The sequence below is a fragment of the Pomacea canaliculata genome, linkage group LG4 (genome assembly GCF_003073045.1).
Source record: "Pomacea canaliculata isolate SZHN2017 linkage group LG4, ASM307304v1, whole genome shotgun sequence".
Taxonomy (NCBI): Eukaryota; Metazoa; Mollusca; class Gastropoda; order Architaenioglossa; family Ampullariidae; genus Pomacea; species Pomacea canaliculata.
In genome coordinates this window covers 20,941,748-20,963,863 of record NC_037593.1, presented here as the reverse complement: position 1 = coordinate 20,963,863, position 22,116 = coordinate 20,941,748, and the positions used below count along the sequence as shown (strand labels likewise).

The following is a 22,116-nucleotide window of genomic DNA, read 5'->3' as shown; positions in this document are numbered from 1 at the left end:
TACAGTTTCTTCACTGAGTCTACCTTAAAATGGATTGCTTGGTAAAAAGAAATAACCACTACATATTTAAATTCTGATTAGAAACTCGAATTAAAAAGATTCAGGAAACCCTCAAGGATTCAAGCAATGGCCACTAAACTATATGCTGTATATACGCTCACCCGTGACACAAATATCCTTTCAATAACATCAAAATGACTTTTTAGCTGTCCAGGTCATGAAATATTCCTGGAAAGACGATTGGACAGAACAACATGAAACACGCTCTACTATGAGTATTCAACTTTCGTTTGCGTTCACAAAAACACAGTAGGGAAACGAACTTGTAACTGAACTGCTTGTAGACGGATTTTTTTCCAATTAATTACTAAAACGTGTGTAAGTCGTTGCTGTGGGGCAACGTAAAGAACTCAAGCGGTGTTCAGACAGATGAAGACTTGCCCCTGGAGACGTCGCTATGATGAGGTGGCCTGGGGTCAAGAAGCATGAAGTAGCGTCCGCAGGATTTCGACACTGTTTATTATAACTTCGGAAACAAGATGTTTTTCCTTGAGGTACTCATTTTGCCCCAAGGCAGCTACTTTTTTCTCACTTTAAAAAGGAGACCCCAGGCGGAAGGACGCAGGGTTCAGTGAATTCCCATTGTTAGCTAATATTTAAACTTTTACGAAGGGCGAACGAACAAATAATTACCCAAAGTTTTCTCACAAAAGCCACACAGTCACGATTAATTCTTATTTGTACATCTCTAGATAATATAGAAATACATAATCATGATTCTCATTCATCCATTTTTTACCTATAATACAAAAGGGTTGGCCTCGATCAGACGAAAATATCTCTGCTAGCCAGTCCTGAAATTTTCCCCGTTCCCACACATGGTGCCGAAACCACTTTAATTTGCTTTTATCCACACTGTCTTGATATAGCCTATTTATCTGGATGTGTTTGGTAATTATTAATGAAGTCTTGGTACGGAACACAAAGGATCCTTATTCTCTTTACCACCTGCATTTTCAAGTCCCTTGCATGTATAGGCAGTTAAGGACAGCATATAGCCTGATCTCAAACTTGTCTGTGGTCTGATTGTTGTGTAAAGAGAAATGTTATTGTCATTCCAAACAGTTTTCAGTTTCAGTTGTGAAGAATACCTCTGGTTTAGAGGCATAGGTTTTAGACAATCAGTTTCAAGTATCTGAAGGTACAAACTACTGTTGCTGGCCATGAGCTCTGACATGATCTGCATATAAAACTGATGCTCTGTATAGGCATTCAACAGTCAGCAAGCTAATTTGACGGTCATTGGCAAAGTGCAAGCTGCTGATTATCCTTCTCCTAGTGTATCTGCCAAGATTCTTTCCAAATGGCTACACATATACTAGGACACAAGACACAACACAGAGCCCAAACATTCTCATTTAAGGAGGAAGTGAAGAGAGGAAATGTTAAAAAATACCCTCCCCCTCACTAAACATGAGTAGTCTTGTCACAATAAAATGACTACCCCTAAACATAAACAGTCTTTGTCATGATAAAACAAAAACTCACTCACACCACTAAATATGAATAGTATTGTTACAATAAAAATGATATGACAAGAACCAAGTGATGAAAGGCTTTGTTAAAGTTTATTTTCTTGATCATATGGGTGATGAACAGAAATCTTATGTTAGTAACTAAAGACAAAATGCTGCAAAACAAATTCTTGCATGAAATAGTATTTTCAAACACATGCACACAAAGACAAAAAAATAACACTCCAAAACCAACAGCAGGCAATAGGGATCAAGAAGTATCAGTATCAGAACAAGCAAAGCAAAAGAAGGATTGAAAAAGATACTCAAAATATGCAGAAGAGAAAAAGATGCTAAGAGGAAAGCACAAGCAAACACAAGAATAACCTGTCAGGAAATGAGAGAAAAGTATTAAGACGGTAGTTAAAAATAAGAAAACTGCAAAACGATGCTTAGGCAAAAGCTGTCACACTTAAACCATTGCATAAAAAAATCAGATCCCTGTTACACCAATGTGATGCAGCTCATGTCAACAAGCACAACATTAAGAACATTCATAAACAAGTGCCTGTCTAAAGGAACCAAATGGCATTTCTGTCTGATTATTAGCCAGTTAACCCGATATTTCATGCAATGTGATCTCAGAAAATCAACCTAATCAAAAGAAAAAGAAAATGGTGACAAGAAGATTTACATGCCTCAAAGCTCAAATGCTAAGCATCAGCATACCAGATAAGACCCAGTGGTACATGCTGACAGTGATGTTAAGCAAGCTAATTTAGAGATATTTATGATGGTAACCAGTCAAACTTCACTAGTCACTTTCAAGTACTGGCCAATTTAATACAAGGAAAATGCAAAATCAATTACTAAATGTGAAACCCATTACAGACATGAAAGCAACTACAAATCCCCCTCCCCCACAAAAAAAAATCCCCGAACAACATGCAATGGACCTTTCCTTATTTTTGCTTGTCCACCCTGCATTGACGTTTGCAAAAAATATCCAAAACAAAATGAAAAGTTTATAGAGGCGAATGTTGTGAAAAAAAATTAAAGACAGAAAACTAACCTCTCCTTACAACCCCATGATTAAACAAACAAAACCAGAAAAAAATGTCACCAAGAAAAGCAAAACAAATCCAAACAACAATTAAGTCATCTACATGAGGTACTGTGGTCATTCCATCTTTTCCTTGCATTGTTCTGAGGCAATATTATGTACCTTACAAAATTATTTACCTTACTAAATCATACAAAGCCTTCGCATATTTCAAAAATCAAAATTTGAAAATGCTATCAGAAACATCTTAATGCAACACACTAGCTTTGACTGTGAGCACAAGACTAGTAAAACAAACATGCATAAGCCTCCTGAAACGTGTACAAAAGACCCCAACGCCCACCCATGTGATTTATTTGCAGCTCTTTCTATTTACAAATAGAAAATATAAAAATTGGTTAGAAAATCCTTTTAAGGGATGTAGCAGTTTATCACATCATATATCATTCATCTGTAGTAAAAAATTTGCAAAATTCATCAAAAGAATGTGTATGACCTCTGTTTCATCAAAAAGCATGTACAGTCGCCCAACACCCTCAACATCTGAAAAGCCAATAATTCAATCACAATACTTTAAGGAATAATGAGATGCACTATGAATCAGTGGAGCTTCACAAAGTATAAGATTGCAATTTATGACGAAAAACTCTTCTTTGCTAAGAGTATAAATTGCATGTATGCAGTAAGAATACAATAGTCATCCCTATCAGTTCATAATAAAGATAAAAAGTCTTTATTAAACACTCTCCCAAATACTTCTATAAAAACATGTTGTCAATGCATCTATTTTTAGCTATTTTCTTTCATCTATGTAAACGTCTACAGGAGAGTAATTTCATATTATAATGTCATGGCAAACTCAAGCTGTTCAAAAAATAAAATCATCATAAAAACTCTATTCAAAATGTTTTCTGCCAATGGTAATCGCAGCCTGATAGAAAATTCCAGCCAATATAGCAGTTCTCTTTCCTTCTGTACACCTGGAATTTAATATAACAGGCCATTTGAACTGCTTTCATTATCACAAGTTCCATATGAGTGCACATCTTTACACTGTCTTTTTAACCCTCTACATTTCCCAGTTTCTCTTCTCCATTTAACAGTTTCTCTTTTCCATTCAGTCAATGCAGCAGTGAACATTTACAGTGTTAAAGGCATCATAAAAGGAAACCTCCCCTTTTAATGGCTCTGGAACCAAACGTTTCTTCTGGACTGAAGCATGTGTAAAAATGAGACATGATCAAATTTAAGAGGCATGAGAGCTTTTCACAACAGTTTTTAAAAGGTTGCAACAAGACACAGCACAGCATATCCTTCACAAAAGATTTAATAAGCTCATGAGATCAGTGCTATAACAAACTCCTAACCTCTATGGCATCTTACCAGAAGTTAGGTGGTATCTATAACACACACACTATCATGCGCAGTCTCACAGTTCTACTGAAAAAATAACCTCTGATGCTTGTGTCAATAAACTTGGTTGATTTAACAATGGATGACAGTTTATGGGAAAATTGGGAAACCAGTGGAAACATGACGGCACTTATAAGTACATAATGAGTATTTAAGGGATTTTAGGCTTTTGCCAGAGTCTATGAATTTATTGGATACTGAATTATTGAAGTCACTTAAAATATGTGAAAAGAACGAAGATAGATGTCCACAGGACATAATTTAACATACCCTCTTATGCTGACTGTAAGATGGATTCTGTTTGACAGTGAGTTTGACTCGACACCCCTTCTTTATCTCAGTGCTATCAAACTCATAAATTGCAGAGCCAATAGACCATTTGATGTCAAATGTTTAAATGAAGATGTGTTAGTAAGTGAACAGTACACATGGTTGTGATGAAGATGTGCTGGCATGCATGATAATGAAATAAACAGTGGTCTATCACCAGACCAAGCTAATGCTAGGAGTAGGTGGCACCTGAGTTCAACCATTTGGTTGTTTATCCCATTATTGAACTCTGTGAAGGAGGAGTTGGGTTCAATGTCGTCAACAAAGCTGTCAATTATTTTGCTGGCTTCTCGTATGCCACTGATGTATGCTCCAGCCACAGACTGTGGAAACTGCCGACAGGTTGCCTGAAACGTCCACAAACATCCTCAATAAAAATAAAATTGACTGACATTAATGGAAAGGGTCATTAGATGGATACTGTATGTTGCAGTGATGTCCAAGGACATCTAGTTCGGTGCTATACAGGGATGTTTTGAAAAGACTGCAAATATAATGTTCCACAGGGTAGGTAGAATAATGAACACTTGACTAGTGAAAGCTCTATTTTCATCTCCTTTGTGGAGAAGTTCTTATGGCATTTGTAGACATGTATAAATGATCGAGTGATCATTCCAAATACTTGAGTTTGATCAACAAATTCTTATGCATTTTATATCTACTAATGTGTATTAATAATCTCAGCTTAATTTAAAATAAAGTATCATGTATCCAACAAATATAAAATCTGAAATAAAATTTAAAAATGGGTACAAGTTGGCAAAACAACATCTCTCCATTTCCAATGGTGTGCTGATAGTCACACACTTGGTGATAATGGTGATAAGTTCTAGGATAAAATGTTCAAGAATAAATTGATTTGGGAAAAAGAGTACACTGTCAACATTTTTGGTTCTTCACTCTCTGCAGCCAAAGCAGCATTCAACTTGCTGCTACTGTAATTTAAGACTCTTCCAGACAGAAACATACCTCTCCTGCAAAAAATAGTTTGTCTGCAACAGCCTCTGCCATTGTGTCTAGTGCTTGTCCATCAACTCCCACAGGGAGAAAAGTCTGGGCCATTTTAATGTCAGGATCCCTATGCCATGATGTTACTGCCCAGCTGACAGGGTTTGGCACCTGGAACATCAAAATGCATATGAAAATAAGATGCTTAAAACTGCACAGTCTCTCCACAACATTCTTGTCCTCTGTGGATCCTGGCCCAAGCGTCTTTTTTTGCAAATGAGTTAGCCTTCCTTTGACCAAAATGTTGATGTATTCTCAGCACATTAATTTCTTAGTTTGTGGTGGTCTACAACAGCGGTCAATTGTTTTGAAAATGTTGACAACTTGACAGTTATTTCAAAATGTGCTTATTGGCATTTTATAGTTTAAACACACAGTCAAGTCAGTTTGTTAATTATAGATTTATGTAATGTCAGCAACTATGGCTATCTCACAGCAAGTAAGTAAACATACAGTTGAATATGCTGTAAATTTGTATATTTGTGTCTGCATGGCTGTACATGAAATGCTAAATATATATATAAATATGAGCTGACCTTTCTGCGAAAAATTCTACAGAGTGTTTCAAGGCACATATCCTTGATCTCATCCTCAGATTTGCCACATATGACACCGAGTGCCTCACCAACAATGTGAGTGACAAGGATATGCACGTTTCTGGCACCTGACTGAAATAATAAAAAAGAAACATTCAGACATGTATTTCTGACAAGAGAATGTGAATGGACGAAATGAGTTAGCAGTTCTTTATACACTGATCTATTTTCAGTTCTTTATACAGTGTACATAGCTTCTACAATGCGATCTATATGTTCTATGTTCTTGTTTAGGCACAACAAGCTGTCATAATAATAACCCATTATCTTCTCAAACACCATGAGGATTCCAAATGCAAGAGATTCTTTAACAACTTTACAATACTGAAAAAGAAAACCATGTAGAAACACCCTGCTAAGTGATCAATGCTGTAATCATTAGGATATCATTACTAGGACTTTAACAGCGATCAAAGGGTCCCTTCAAATTTCAGCCCAAATTGAAGAAGGGGTCCCTATTCCAAAGAATTTACCTTCAGAACTTTACCTTTTTGGCAGGCACAGTGTAAAAGAGATTGAAGAGTCCTCGCTGAGATGCATCTTGAGGGACACGACCAAAAAAATCATCCCCTTTAACTTTACCCTGCCAGAAGTTCTCAGAAAACTGAAGAATGACCTGTAAACATAAATAAGTTTTTAAAAAATGCAGCATGTTAGTGATGCAGAACATACTTCACTACATGTTGAGTCCAAGATATACCATTCAGTGTTATCTAACAAACAAAAATTTTTATTTTAATTCTGCATTTAACTGTTGTTATTACCAGTGGTTCCAAATGAAAATCAAGACAGAAATGTGTTGGTAAAATTTTGACTTCGCAGACACCAAATTATTTTTTCATATAAATGATGTCATCAATGTCATTTCATAAAGCACACCATGTGTAAAAAGAGAATTTCGTGATCTGAGGTTGTTGGGGTACGTTTTCTTAAAAAGCAACCAGATAGCAACAGTACATCAAGCAAAGACACGCTGAATCAGAGTGATCATGCTAAGTAGGCTAAAACAGCAGAAGAAAGCCACAGGACTGGAACTGAACTTAAAAGACTATTCAAAATACTACACCTGCTCTCAACTTATCTAACCCACCCCACCTCTCACCACACTTTGTTACAAGCAGATTTCCCCCAAGGTTCCTCTTAAGGATCATATACCCTCTTGATATTGTTACCCTCCCTCACCCAACATTGGATGGATAGTAGCAAGATAATAAAGGAAGGGGGGAAGGGGAGAAGGGGAGAGAAAACTAAAACTATGGCTAAAAAACATGGCAGAGCGTCCTTGCTAGACAGGAAACATTTGCAAAATAGTGAACATGTCTTCTTCCCCAATGATGTCAGAGGACGGTCCAGTAGGGCAACAGTTAGACCCTGTCACCAAGACTAAGGGTTGACAGTACTAATCTCGTCAGGCAAGCTGTTCTTTCTCTGCATGTAGCATCTGTTTACAGGGCTGGTTGCCTTGCTGTGATATAGCCTTAGTTATGAAGGAAACATGGTGGCTGCAAAACCACTCAATAAAGACTGAGTACGACAGCAACTGCCCGCAGTCTATAAAAGTCTTGTTCCGTCACATGCCTTCAGTTCCTCTCAGGGTGGTGCTGACCGAACACAACAATTGCTTAGCTTTAGTTCCTGAAGATGGCATAAACATGGCGAAAGCTCTAGTGACAGCTACTTTGTATTTTAAGCGTAAAGGTTTAGTTTTCCCTCTACCATACTAGGAAAGAAGCTGTTCTTAAGACATATTACACAATGAATATTTATTCCTACCTTTTCTACTTTTCCCACTCCAAGCATGGCGATGGCCTTTTTTTTACTGTCAGGTAGTTGAGGTGTGAAAGTAATTCCCCCTGACTTCAAAACTGCCAATGGGACTGTAATAATTACCTAGTCACAGAGCAGTAATAAGACATTTTATCTCTCCATTAATTAACCAGAAAAGGAAATGCATTAAATAGGACCTCATCAATGCAAACTTTTTTTTTAATATTTCAAATAAGTTATTTTTGGTATAGATACTTAACAGATGATCTAACGAAAAGATCAGCTGGCCGACCTTGTCAGCAGTATGTGACTCTCCAGAGTCTGTTTTGACCATAATCTTATTCTTGCTGTAGTCCACAGTGCACACCTGAAATGACAAGGAAATTGTTTCTATAGCCTGTTTTTCTAAGGATATGGACTGAAAAAGTGTTTACAATTTTCCTTAACAGAACTGAGATGCAGATAACATCTGCCATTGAAACAGTCATTCACAAGCCATTAAATGTGACTTTATATCAATCATATCATATTTATAACTCTATTAAGTAAAGCACTTCAAGAAGATTCCATTGGAACAACTGCTTCTGTTATTGTAAGGTATTAAATGCCATAAAAGTAGTCTTTTGCAGACGAAAACAAACATAAATGAAAATGGCTTAAGCTATGCTGTGTGAGTGGGCATGTCAACAACTTTTTTTGAGGAACTAGAACTGATGAAGGGTCTAAACCAGTGGTTCTCAAAGAAGCAAGAAACCCCAACAGAAAAAGTTAATGCAAATAGAATATCTCCGAAATATTATTTGAAACTTACACGGGTGTTGAAAGAAATATCAATGTTGTTTGCCAAGCTATGTAGAAGGGGACTGAAACCTCCTGGCAGCAGCAGATGGGGTCACCGAACTGGGGCATGGCCTCATTCTGGTCCCAACTTCGGGCTGATAGTTTGTGAAGAGGGCAGCCCCCAGATATTCCAGTGATGCCAGGTGAAACTGAAGTATCTGCTGCTCCTCCTGGATAACAAGTGATGGGGGTCAAGAAAATGCCACAGGTCACATGTTCACATCCATTTACACAGAAGTGCTTTTTCTTGGTAAATGTTTTGACTTTGTGAAGACAGTTTTCACTTGTCAACAATTTGCACATATTAACAATTTAGTTTGCTAAGACAACTACGTTTACCTCTGTAAAGACCAATTGTGTTTCTTCCACAAATTCTTGATGGAGTTCAGTAAACATTCTGCAGTGGAGAAAGAACCCCTTTTAAAGTTAAGAGTCCTTCTTAATGTCATTAAGCACAAAAGTTATGTTGTGGTCAGAGACGAGATAAGTTTAAGTCAAACATCAATTGTATTGTCACACACTGCAAATTCTTTAAATGAGTAACTCTGAACATCTATGGTTCTGTTCAATTCTGCCAAATAATCCTGGTGAACAAACGATTCACTTGCTTGCGATACTTACCAAATGCAAGCTTTTCCAATTGTGTGTTTCAGCACCACTGCTTACATAAAAATACTTTAAATATCTGTTAACATGCAGATATCACCTTTTTCAGCATTTTTTTAAAAGATAGACATGCATCATAGTTGTTTCAAACTCTTTATTTGTAAACAATGCTAACAAGGTGACTGCATTCGGGCTTATTTTGTATACCACTTTGCCCAGTACCTTAAAACTACTTTTAGCACAACATCCTTTAAATCTGACAATACACAAGTGACTATACTTCGATATCTAATTACTAAATACAAGGAAATATTCTATCCTTTTTTCTGGGCATTATTTTTTTCTTCTCATTTGCTGGCAAGTGATGGGTAAAGAAACCATATTTTTACTTTACTGTCAATAATTGTTTTTCTGCAATAACCATGGATCCTTTTGGCATGCTTTCTTCTCTAAAACTTTTTGTTTTTTTCTTTCCAACCATATACACGACACACCATGCATTAACCAATAGAAAAGCAGGATAACACAACTGAAGTCAAGAATCACACTGAAGCAGTGTGCTGTTCTGGTTTTCCTCAAGTAGAACCAGCATTTACTCATGCTAAATAACCAGTCTAGCAGTCCTCATCCAGTTACAATAAATATTTTCCTGATATTATTGTGATTACATTAGTATTTGAGGTTGCAAAAGAATATAAAATATCATAAATGGATAGGGTAAAATGTTTAACATCAACTAAACTAGTCCTTGGTCAGCAGACAGTAGTCATATTTCAAACAAGCAGCAAGTGAATATTCAATAATAAGAATGTCCTGCCTTACCCAACAAACTCCTGTCTGGCTTGCCAAGCTCTCGCCACTGTGCTACAGCATCCAACATAGCATTGAAATGGAATTCCAGGCGCTTTTCTCTTACAGGATCAACTAGTCTTCCAGAGTCCAAAACAAGATGACATCGGTCAGTGACCTTATGGACTGGCTGGTCACTCTGATGATGCAAAATGAGATGAAAAGCACACCCCCCCAAAAAAATAAAGAAATACAGAAGAGAAAATAAACATATGCAGGACTCAATGATGTAACATATTTCTGCAAAACTCAGCAGCTAAGAATTATGGAACACACTGAGAGATCTTTTTTTAGTGTTTTAAGTTTTTTTCTAACTTTTGCATAATCTCTCTCACACAACTGTAAGAAATAGAAGAATGCCTTAGTGCTGACTGATCAACTATCAATGGTAGCAGTCAAAGCTTATAAAGATTTTGGGTGATGGATGGTCACTACATGACAACATACTAAGCTCTCAAAAGATTAGAGGGTAAAAAAAAAATTGTGGGCCTCTTTATGTAGCTTGGGACTATATTTTTGCACAATATCTTGGTCTCAGGTTTTAACAATTTATGAAAGTGTGCCACAGGTTTCATCTATTACATCTTGCAAATAAAAGGAGAACTGATATAAGCTCTTTCAAATTTTTATGGTAAGACTGGTACACAATTTTATAAGATACAGTTAACACGGACATATATTCAGAGCTTTAAGGGACATGGAAGTGAAGAGGAGAATTAGGGGTAATCGAAGAAAGCTTTTTCACCTGATATGCAATAAGAGCCATTGGGTTATTGACAGATCCTGCCAGCAGAGTGGCCCCATGGGCAAATGGGACTCCATTATGATCTTCATCCCACACACGACCTCCAATTCTACTTTTGCTTTCTAAAACTTTGACCTGCACAATGATGACAACAAACTACATCTACTACTTTCTTGTCAGTTCCTCAGCTTTCACATCAGCACATGTCCACACACTGAGCAAGAAGGAAAATGGAGAAATGGAGGATGTCAGCAAATTGCAGTGAGACAGTCTGAGACAATAAGACACAGAGACAGCCTGAGATATGGAACTTTCAATACCCTCAAAGACATCTCCAAAAATACTTAGCAGACCGACCAATGTTCAGCATTAAGAATTGTAGGTTAAACATTTGATCCAGAGCTGTACTCAAGCTTAATACTGCATCTGGGGTCAAAGGAAGTCATCACTCAATTTTCATTGAACTTAAAATTACTCCAAAAATGACAGAACATATCAGTAGTGCAGGGGTCAGATAGTTTCATGTTTTTAGTCATTCATTCAAACAACAAACAGATGAAATTTAATTGCATTTTGATGAGTGTGTGTGAGGTCGTAGGTGTGTCGTATCTTAACAATGGTTTTAGATGTAATATTGTAACTAGAACTTTTGTTCCATAACTAAGCACATTTCCCAAGCTATAAATGTTCTCTGTGATTATTAAGTTGTTCATTTGTCATTTCTTATATAAGACGCTGAGCCTAAGTTAATGCTGGGTTTAGCCATTTTACAGTAATGCTAGAGAATAATAGCAAGAACATTAAAACTATACTGCATCAAAGCTGGCATTTGAAACAGGATATCAAATTATTAAATTTATCTACTTGTGAGTCAAGCATGTTTAGCTCAGCATGGACCATTACTGTTCATAAGCTATACAGACTACCTTACCTTAAACCCAAAGTGAGAGAGTCTCTGTGCTGCTGCCAGCCCGCTAGCTCCTGCTCCAATGACCAGCACTTTGCACTGTTGAAAAGATGTACACACAAATGTGTTCACAAATTTCTAGAATTCACCAAAAGACCAATGCACAATTCTATGCCAATGCAAACAACACACAAAAAAAAAAACCTCTCGCACGCAAAACTACCATTCCCTTTTTTCTCTCCAGATTTCAAGGTGTTAATCCCTCATTAGAAGACATGTCATTGTAAAGTTGTTTGACATGTAGAGTTTTGCTGCAAGTGGAGGCAAGAAGGGTGAAGAAGTGGGGGTGGGGGATGTACAAGACTGGTTACTGTTTTATGCTGTGTCAGCAACTATATCACAGCAAGTGAAAAGGGCAAAATGCAAGCAGTAAAAAGTGTGCAGCCTCCTAGTGTCCACATTCTTGACAACTGAATGACACAACTATACCAGCATGCAAGTCAGCTAACACATATCTCATACACATTTAAAATAAATGTTTCTGCCAAATATGTGACTGGTCTGTTATAGAAATGTCTTCACTGCCACCACTGAAAATCATTTTTGAAAATCATACTTTGTAACAATGAAGAAACGAAAATCTGTACATAGTATATAATGCAAACTCTACTTAGCACCTGGACAGAACTTGGGATATGGAGGTATGTAGGAGGTGCCACAAGCCCAACATTAATGAGTCCCCTGGATGTAAGGTAGGCTAGAATAGGGTCCAGAAACAGGACGCAGCAGGCACGATTTAAACCTCTGCAGATAAGTTGGCGTGCACACTGTTCTCGTGTCACCCATTCCTGTATAATAAAAATACATGCATGCATCAATTCATTATTGGAAGGTCTAGCAACAAATACAAAAAGGATAAAGTATAACATGAGTTTTATAGCGAACTTGTATTACTGGACTGCTTGCAAACGATTTTTTCCAATTAACTACTAAAACAAGGCTAGTGTATGCAAAGCTTCTGGTTTAGCCATGTTTCAGCTTAACTACTAGAACAAGGCCCGTGTATACAAAGCTTCTGGTTTAGTCACATTCATTGTTTAGGCTTACTGAGATTAATAGTGGAGAACTTCGCAAGAGGCTAAGTGTTGGTCTTGGCAGACAGTCCACCGTACATGGTTTTATTTTACCAGAAAACCTTGTCATAAAAATTATTATGACTTCATATTTAATCAATAAATATATTATAAATTAAGACATGAAACGATCAGGAGCTCATAAATTTAAGTTTTTAATGTAACAATTTAGATTGAGAAAAGAAACAATTGGTTTTTTTGTGTTTTTTTTTAAAAAAGGCAAAATTTAAAAAGTAACTGAAGAATGCAGAGTTTGGAAATAGAAATCTGATATTAATATTGTTTTAATGAAATCAACCAGTAATCACATATTTTAAACAAAGATGAAATATTATAATAAAAATGAATAATCATTAAAAACTTAAAAAAGAAACATAATACAAGCACTCACAGAACTTGCACTGCATTTTATTGGATGCCTTACATACTTTTACTGAATTATCACACATACTTCAGCTCAAATGTAAACAAATGCAGGCCTGAACTAATGCACACGCATACACAAAACAGCCCCCCCTTACCTATGCATATACACATACAAATGAACAGTAGGTACATGTAAGTGTTGTGTACATGTATGAACAGTTACCTTAATATCAAGAGCCCAGATGGCCATAACCAGATTCCGTATGGCTAGGTACATGAAGGGCTGTTCCTGGGCCAGTAAAGGGAATGCAGAGATCTCACTCTCTGTCATCATGTCAGGGCGAACCATTCCAGCAAGTTCTCGGCGTTCCGAATGCAAAAATGGCCGAAGAAACTCACAACATGGATTAACTGTAAAAGATCAGAAATAATATTTGCCAACAGACTACATTTATCCAGTATACAGTGCCTGTGATTATATTTGTGACTATCTGTTTTGAAAATGAATGCCTTTCCTCAGCTGCAACACTTTGCAAATGAACTCCATGGCTAGTGGAGGCCACCATTTTCAAAAAAAAAATCTGTTAACAGAGAATACAGACATGCAACACAGAAAGACTCCATCTTTGACATGCTTTTATTTTTAAAAAGAGAAAAAAATATTAGGCCTGATACCGGTTGGCTTTGATTTCTTGGTCTGCATGACAGGATCTGTGGCACTGATCCCAACCCCGTCAGGATAGTATCCCATCAGCATGGGTGCTGCAGGGGAGTTTTTCAAATATGGAGGTATTGTTGCCTGCCGAAGCCATAGTTCCTCTTTGACATATTCTACACGCTGTTGCATAACAGATTTATTACCTTATGAAAATGAGTGATTTTTAAGAATTAAAGAACATACCCTTACATCTGCTACTAAAAATCAATAATTGCAAGTAGAATTGACATAATCTCATGGGTGCACCACTCTGATAAAGCAGACTATGTAAATGACGGTAATTATAGGCTCTTTATCAGCACATGAGCATCAAACTGCCAATGTATCTAGGCTGTAAAATACAAAAGAAACAATATAAAAGCCCAGTAACCAGGCACCTTTGCAACAGCATCAGCAGAACAAACATAGTAACTTTAATTCCAACAACATACTGTAAACATCCAGTAACGGAACTCTCTTCTGCAAGTCTCAGAATAATCTCTCTTGATATGAATATGAGAAACAGCACTTCAGCAAAATTTTGCAACATGTAGTTTGCTTATTTTAGACTGATAGGAAATGTTTCATTTTGTGATTTCATTCTCAGGCAGCCCAAGTTGAGGGAGGTCTTCTGTGGTCCCTAAATACCATGATGAAGACAATGAACAGGGTCAAGTTGCCATTGGTCTCTCATGCTCTCAGGGTGCATATAGATAGTGATGTTCCTTTGCAGAATTTTAGATTAATTATTGCTGTAATAATGTCACCGCCTAACTAGCTGGAGAGGGATGTCTTATCTGACATCTTCATGTTTGACTTGTTGGTGATGCAATTTTGATAAGCCTGTCATTGTGTACTGTGATTGTAGTGCACCTTCAATCAGTGTCAATGGTTTTGATTGCATTTCCACAGTTTATCTATAGCTTCTGTTTTGTTAGCCCTCTGATGCTCTGCGGACATTAGCATGTGTTGGGGCTCATTTTCTGCTCCAATGTTGGATGTGGTGCTTGGAGCTGCATCTAATATAGACGTGTCCTCCTGCTTGTTTGCTATATGGACTGTGAAATGTGGTTTATTCTGTATATACATGCTACCCTTTGGTGTGGAGTACAGTCTGCTACAACCTACATCGTTCTTTTGTCAGCTTAGTTTGACTGCACACTACCTACTGTAAAGTGTCTTAAGCTTGCCCATCAGGCAGGGATAGGGCACAATATAAAGCCAATTTTACTAAACTGTGATGTGGAAATCAGCATTTGTAGCTTCGCTTACAGTTCTTCAACTGGACTGAGCAAGCTGGGAGCAAATATAGACTACACATCTTTCATCCTGCCATGTGGGATTCCAAATAACATTTGCATTTGTTGTTGCATGCATCTATGTACGTGTTATGATTATTATTTTGTTTGTATTTTTTGTCAAGCGCTTTGAGCTAACCTTTGAAGATGGGATAAAGTGCTCTATAAATTAACCTTATTATTATTAATCCCACTTTCCTTTCACCCCAATTTATGCACAGATTTATCAGACATGAAAAAGACAAACAGAGGCTCACCTCATCCTCTGGATTATGGCAAGCATCTTTTTGGTTGCCTTTCTGGAAAAGATTATAGTAAGAAATGGCATTTCAGTTTTTTTATCTCTCAGCTTTCACAGTCCCTCTGGCACCTAATACAAATGAAAGAGATGATATTGTGAAAGATGGTGAAAGAAAACAGACACTTGCAGGTCCATAAAGTTAGCAGCTGAACAAAGCTTGCCACTTTGTTTCTATGCCTATACAAAAGCACAAAAAGTTTAGGAATAAGCCAAAAAAAAACCAAACTTGAATTAAATGAATTGTACATGAATTGACAAAGGTGACTGTTATCTCATTCATGAAAAAATATCAGAATGAGGAAAAAAACACAATTGTGCAATTTTAATGGAAATTTAAATGGATGTCAAGTATATATGGTGATCTGGTTGACAAAGATGACAACAAAGAAAAGAGGAAAGGGAAGAGAATGAAGGTGAAAATGTCAGAGATGATTTGTAGTAAAGGGTCACCTTCACACCAGCTCCAGTCATTCCACAAACATATTTGTCGATAAAAGATGGCTTTAAATCCAAGTCTTTTGATAGCTGCCGCCATTTCTTGCATTCTGGTACTGTGCATTGGACCCAGTATGGTACCAAACAGTCAGTCATGAATTTCTTTAAGCCAGCATCTGTGCACCCATAAGTTGACCACTCTCTCTTCCATTCTTCAAACACCTGATAGCCATGCTTATGACTGAAAAACATGGATACAAAGCCCATATTAATGAGAAAATATTTTAATAATACTAATTTTACCTAATGCAAAATGATTCAGCACATGGGCACTAAAACAAATCATGTTTAAAAAAAGAAAGCAAGCAAGCACTACAGGTAAGGTGACCTATTCAGCAGCAAATCAAATCATGCACATCAGCACAAACTAAGTTCTAGAAGTTTCTGCTGCACTTATTGCTAGTTATCAACACAGCTCACCATGAGATTTAAAACAGTGTCAGCTAGCATAACTGTGATGAGGTGGCAACAATTCTACTTCGTAATGAAGACTACGAAAGAAAAACAACAAAGAGAGAAGTTTTATAAAATGCTACTAAAGTTGGTGACACGTGCTAGTACCTTGCATAAAGAATGCAAACAGGCTGGGGAGAAAATAGGAGATTGTGATGTTATAAATGACAGCAGGAGTAATGCGTGATATCATAATTAAGAATATGCACTACTCACCTCCGATAGAAGTACTCAAAACATTCATTACAAAAATGTTCTGCTGCTGTGATATGGTACCATCGTGAAGTCCACTTGCTGCCTGCACACCTGTTGAAAAGAACCACCAATATTTTGAAAATATTATTAACTCACGGAGTTTTCAAAATTTCATCAAAAATAAATGCTATCACATCATCTTTCTTGTCCCTTTTAAATTTAGATGTCATGTATTGTGCAGAGAAAAAACAATTGTTAGTTGCTCTCCCTCTCTCACAAACACGTGTGTGTACCTCAACATCCCCACACTCTCACTGCACTTACACAGGAATGAGAACTGTGTGTGAATGAAAGCAAATTTCTTATGGTCTAACCAAGGACGTGTATAGGTGGATTGCTGTCTGACTGCCAAGACCAGCGCCTAGCCTCTTGCTAAGTGATCCAATGTTAGTCTCGGCAAGCCGTAACAAAGAATGTGACTAAACCAGAAGCTTTCATGCATCATGCCTCGTTTTAGTAGTTAATATGAGATGTGAATAAACCGGAAGTTTTCTTGTCTCATGCCTCATTTTAGCAGTTAACTGGAAAAAAATCGTCTGCCAGCAGTCCAGGGATATTAGTTCGTGGTCTAACATTACAAACCTGCCTGACTGGTCTGAATTATAAAAAGATTTTGGTAGGCAGATATAATATAAATATATTCTGTAAATTTCAGCTCCTGAGGCAGTATTTTAAAAAAATTATCTTGGCAATCCATACTTATAATCAGCAAGTCCTGCAAAATCCGACTAATCATGTGCAAATAATGCACATTGTCAGTGCCAGTGGCATCCACGAAGTCTTGGTAAGCATACAATAGGCAAAAGGTGAAGCAATACATCAGGTTCATCAGACAATCTTCATTTATCATTCATTTACATGTTTGAGCCTGAGGATTGTGAAGGTTCAAAACCCCAAACATAGGTTCAATCTTACCTTGGTTGTAGCCTTGAAGACGTTAACCTATCTATGTACACTTATAATTCTGACTGCAAATGATGATGCTCGAATCTCTAGAAGAGGGTTGTTCGCTCAAATTTTACAAAATATTATCCCACTATGATCTGAGCCCAATCACTTGCTGCGCTTAGATAGACCTTTAGAAACCCAGGCATATAAATAGGATTCTACTAATAACTTACTTGTCTGATACCCTGGCAAAACAGAGAGGCACTTCTGCAGGGCAGCTCTGTCTTTCACATCGTTTTCGAGGTAATTTTGCATCTTCACCTTCTCCAGCATTATCACAGTACCGCTTATTTATCTTGACTCCTCTCAATGACCTGCAAGCAGCCAAAAATCAGAAAAAAAAGACGAAGATATAACTGAGATGAGAATTAATATGAACGAGTACATTTTAAACAGCTACATAAATGTGAAAGAAAATAATAACGCTGATTAAATTAAATAGAAAGTATATATATATATGCAGTAAGCCTGAGTACTGTGTATATGGGGAGAGTAAAGAGATCACCACTGGAATAAAATAAAAATCTAGCGTCAAATGAAAAACCAATGCATTAAATTTCTTTCTGCATCTCCTTGGATGGCCTTATGGAAATTTAATGCAATGCCTCATGGTCATGGCAAATGTGTTTAGCGCAGGTTTTTGCACATTGAACTTCGAGGCTGGCTTTATTTACAAACTTTTAAAAAAGAGAAAGGTTTTAAACTTTTTGATATCTTTACTTTTTTCATCTTTTTTCATCTTTTGATCATTAATAATCCATCCCAAGACTGACTTCAAAGCATCCACTTTAATTTATGATTTGAGAGTATAACACCAAAGAATTAATTTTAAAAGAGTCAAACTATGGGGGACTAGTGGTGGAGAGTGGAAACCATAATGAACACTTGAAAACTGGTACTCTGACAACAGATTCCTTCTGCAATAATATGCTAATGCACTCACCAGGCCTTTTTATCTAATGTCTAAATGGATGGACTACAAAAGCACGTGTTATAAATTTATATTACTCTGATAAAGTACAGAAAACTTTGAAAAAAAAATGTCGAAAAACAAATTTCAATCTTACCTCTTCACTGCAGTCATGCTGGAACCGAGTTGTTTACTGAATGAAACTGAGGAGTCAATGATCCCGCAGCATGTCAATAATATGCACCAATCATTTCTGAAATGAAGACAACTTTTTTTAACAATAGGAAATTAAAGTTATTTTTGCTTAGAAGGGTAAAACATCAACACGTGTTTCGTAATTCTATATATCTAGCGCAATCCATACGCATGGGGAGGACAACTGCAACAAGAGTCCTGAATAATAAATACTTTATATCAATTAACATTTTTGTGGCAAAATCTTTTCCCTTTATTAAAAGTGCTTTTAAAATCGATTCATATTTCAATTTTAAATGGCAGCCTTGATCTAATTAGAGATCAACTGAAGTAAAACATTGAAAAACGAGTTAAACAATGTGCTTGTGGGCGGTACAAAACTCACCAAAATAAAATCAAGATATTTGGCTAATCTCTCGTTTTTAAACAGTTATAAATGGGAATAACATTTTTCTTGCATGGCTTATATATGAAATTGCTCCATGGACTTCACACTGGTCTGTGGTGTGGATTGAGTGAGGGCCGAGCTGTTGGTCTGCATCGGAAACAGCGGCTTGAGTTGCCGCCCCTAGCGGATGTTGTCCTTTCGATTTCGCCTTTCACTGCGTTGATGCTCACCCAGGGGTGGGCTGTGGGCACAGGTTTCTTTTTTTGCGGGCCAGTCTCAAAACTTTAAGCTATGCTGTGGGCCGGTGAAATACTAAAAACCCAGACCAGCTGACTACACAACAAACTTAGTGATAATGGAATGGACAATCAATGAGTACATAATGGCGTTCACTTACTGAATTTATTGTGTAAAGTGAAGCTGTTTGAATTCTCTCACAATGAAACTTTAAAACCATACTTTTTTTGGAAGATGTTTTCTAACGACTCCATCAGACATGTCAGCCGTGTTATTTGTTATCTTTGAACTTGTGTTAGAATGTTACGGACTGTTGTACTTAACAAATTAAATTTCAAGCGCATTAACCTAGGCTGAAAATATATTAAAATTAAAACAAGTGCACTTCACATTTTGGCAGACGGGCCAGTTCAAAGACGTCCGCGGTCTGCATCCGGACCCCGGGATCTAGTTTGCTCATCCTTGATGTAGATGCAGCTGTACATACCATGTTATTCAATAAAAAATGTTTTAACGATATATACTTACAGATGTATGTCTAGATAGATGGAAGTATAATGAAATACCTGTGTATAACATTAGTCATGCCCCATTGGTCTAATGACCATATACTTAGGCTCAAATTAAGTGAAAATAATGTACATTTTTCTATAGATTGCTGTTGAACATGCTGGGTTTTTTTTATATTATAAATATGTTTGTATCTTCGATCCCAGGTCATAATGACCATGATGTACAGCGGTGTGTTCCACTTGTTGTCGATCTGCTCTAGAATCTGTCGCAGAATGAAGATGTGTTCATAGCAGGATCGTCCAGGGCGAAATCCTGCTTGCTGGGGTCGGAGGTCTTTCTCAAGGGTTGCCGTCAGTCTTGACAAAACAATCTTGCTGAAGACCTTGCTGATGAGGGAAAGAAGTGTTATACCCCTCCACGCGCAGACTGTGCGATTGTTTAACGTGTGTGGTCACATTAATTTTCCAAGCAGTAATAATAGTCATACTATTACACATAATAACATACATAATAACACGTTAAACAATCGCACAGTCTGCGCGTGATGTCATGTGATGTGTAACAAAAGCTGCATGGGGTCAGCCGAGAGGGCACGTGACTGTCGCCACTTGGAACGTCCATCTTTTCACACCTGCCTCCATCCAAAATGCACCTGCAGCCTGGCCTTGCTGTCACAGCTTACTAACTAAATAACTTCGAATAAACAACTGACGTTTCTCGGTATTTTATTCTGCTCTTGTAGCAACAAACTGTTAGTGATGTGAAGATCATTATAATTGTTGGTTCAAGGGTTTCCAACCAAGTTCGATGATCCTCAGTAAGAGCTAGAGAATCAGAAAACAAACCATACACAGAGGGAGAAACAGGAAAAAAAAAACCCGGAGAGAGACAGAAAGAAGAAGAAACAGGAAAGAACTGACCAAAAACTAGACAAAAACGACAGAGATGATATTTCACAAATCGAGTTTTAGAAGTTCAATATTAGACCTAGAAAAAAAGACTATTTTTCAAGCATAAGTAGTAGTAATAATTAGTATTCAATTCATACATTATTTTTGCCTATTTTTCTGAGTATAACAGCTATCTCGAGGATAAACGCTTCCGTCATCTTGAGGAGACAACAGCACTAAAAGACCCTGCTGTTAACTTAAATAATGAGGAAGCCAGCTATTATATGATTCTCTTACTTTATATCAACACAGCTGACCAATATATCCAGAAGCTGTAGTATTGAGGAGCACCCAGGAGAGAAAATGTATGTGAAGACTGGGTTGGGAAAGAAGTTCATGTGAAGGAGAGAAAAGGGTATAAGGACTTGCTCGTCTGCTGACAAAAGTTAACTGAGCACCTGCGTTTGGTCAGACTTTCGATGAATTCCTTAAACCACAACAACGTGAAGACAAGAAAATTTATGTCATTATAAAATCATTATTATTAAATTCCACTGATTTATTTGCTTATTTATTTTTGTTTAAGAGATCCTGGATCTGGTCATGACACCAGGTGATGACACCTGTTGATAACATTTTATTCCCTGCTCAGGACCTCTGTAATGACATTTCCTTCCACGTATCACACTTCCTTTGCTAGTACATCGTGTTAGAAGGTCGTGGGCCTGTCATGAGCCTGACTTTTGGCCTCATTACTCTGGTCTGGTGTGTGAACAATCAGACTTTATGTGGCCATAGAGATTTTTTAGGTGACCTTGCCCAAGTGACCTGTGCTTCCTTTACTGTTCATACCCGGGACTGCAAGAGGGAATTGCCTCAGTTCATGAGCACGAGTGAACGAACAGGTGAAGAGCTTTGGTGTAGCGGTAAGGTTTCACTTGCCCCATGCCTAGCATTATTAAAAGATAAAAGTAATCCCCTGGTGTAGCCACGTATCCTCCCCAAAAGTCTACGGAGTCAGGCATTCATTCATCGACTGGGTTGATTAGAAGGGGGATACGGCGGGTATGGAACAGGCCCACCAGCGGATTCGCACGCCCGTGCTCTGTCCGTTTACCTGTCATTACATGAGTTTACACGAATGAATAAATCATAACTGGCCGTACAATCAACTGATAGATCAAATCCACTTTCATTCATTACGTGTGTGTATGCAAGAGCGGGAAGCTGTCTGTATCCATCTCTTTGTCTGTCTGACCCCATGTCCACTCCACTTCATGTACGTGTAGATGTGGACTGCTGTCTGTCTGCCAAGACCAACGTTTAGCCTCGTGCTAAGTGATCCGCTGTTAGTCTCGGCGAGCCTAAACAAAGAATGTGAATAAACCGAAAGCTATGT

The 22,116-nt window shown here is 37.4% G+C and overlaps 1 protein-coding gene across 1 annotated transcript; it reads right to left on the bottom strand.

Annotated features, from left to right (window-relative positions):
* Positions 1 to 1,609: 1,609 nt before the first annotated feature.
* Positions 1,610 to 19,278, bottom strand: LOC112561650 (lysine-specific histone demethylase 1B-like). Its single transcript, XM_025234240.1, is given in 22 exon segments — positions 1,610 to 4,667; positions 5,290 to 5,439; positions 5,865 to 5,996; positions 6,412 to 6,540; positions 7,698 to 7,814; positions 7,984 to 8,058; positions 8,505 to 8,653; positions 8,656 to 8,701; positions 8,871 to 8,928; positions 9,360 to 9,393; positions 9,960 to 10,125; positions 10,732 to 10,866; positions 11,663 to 11,737; positions 12,316 to 12,486; positions 13,361 to 13,548; positions 13,813 to 13,975; positions 15,390 to 15,431; positions 15,884 to 16,109; positions 16,598 to 16,687; positions 17,758 to 17,898; positions 18,652 to 18,747; positions 19,075 to 19,278. Coding segments are annotated over 21 exon segments (2,649 nt in total). The 5' UTR covers positions 18,669 to 18,747; positions 19,075 to 19,278; the 3' UTR covers positions 1,610 to 4,322.
* Between the last annotated feature and the right edge of the window lie 2,838 nt (positions 19,279 to 22,116).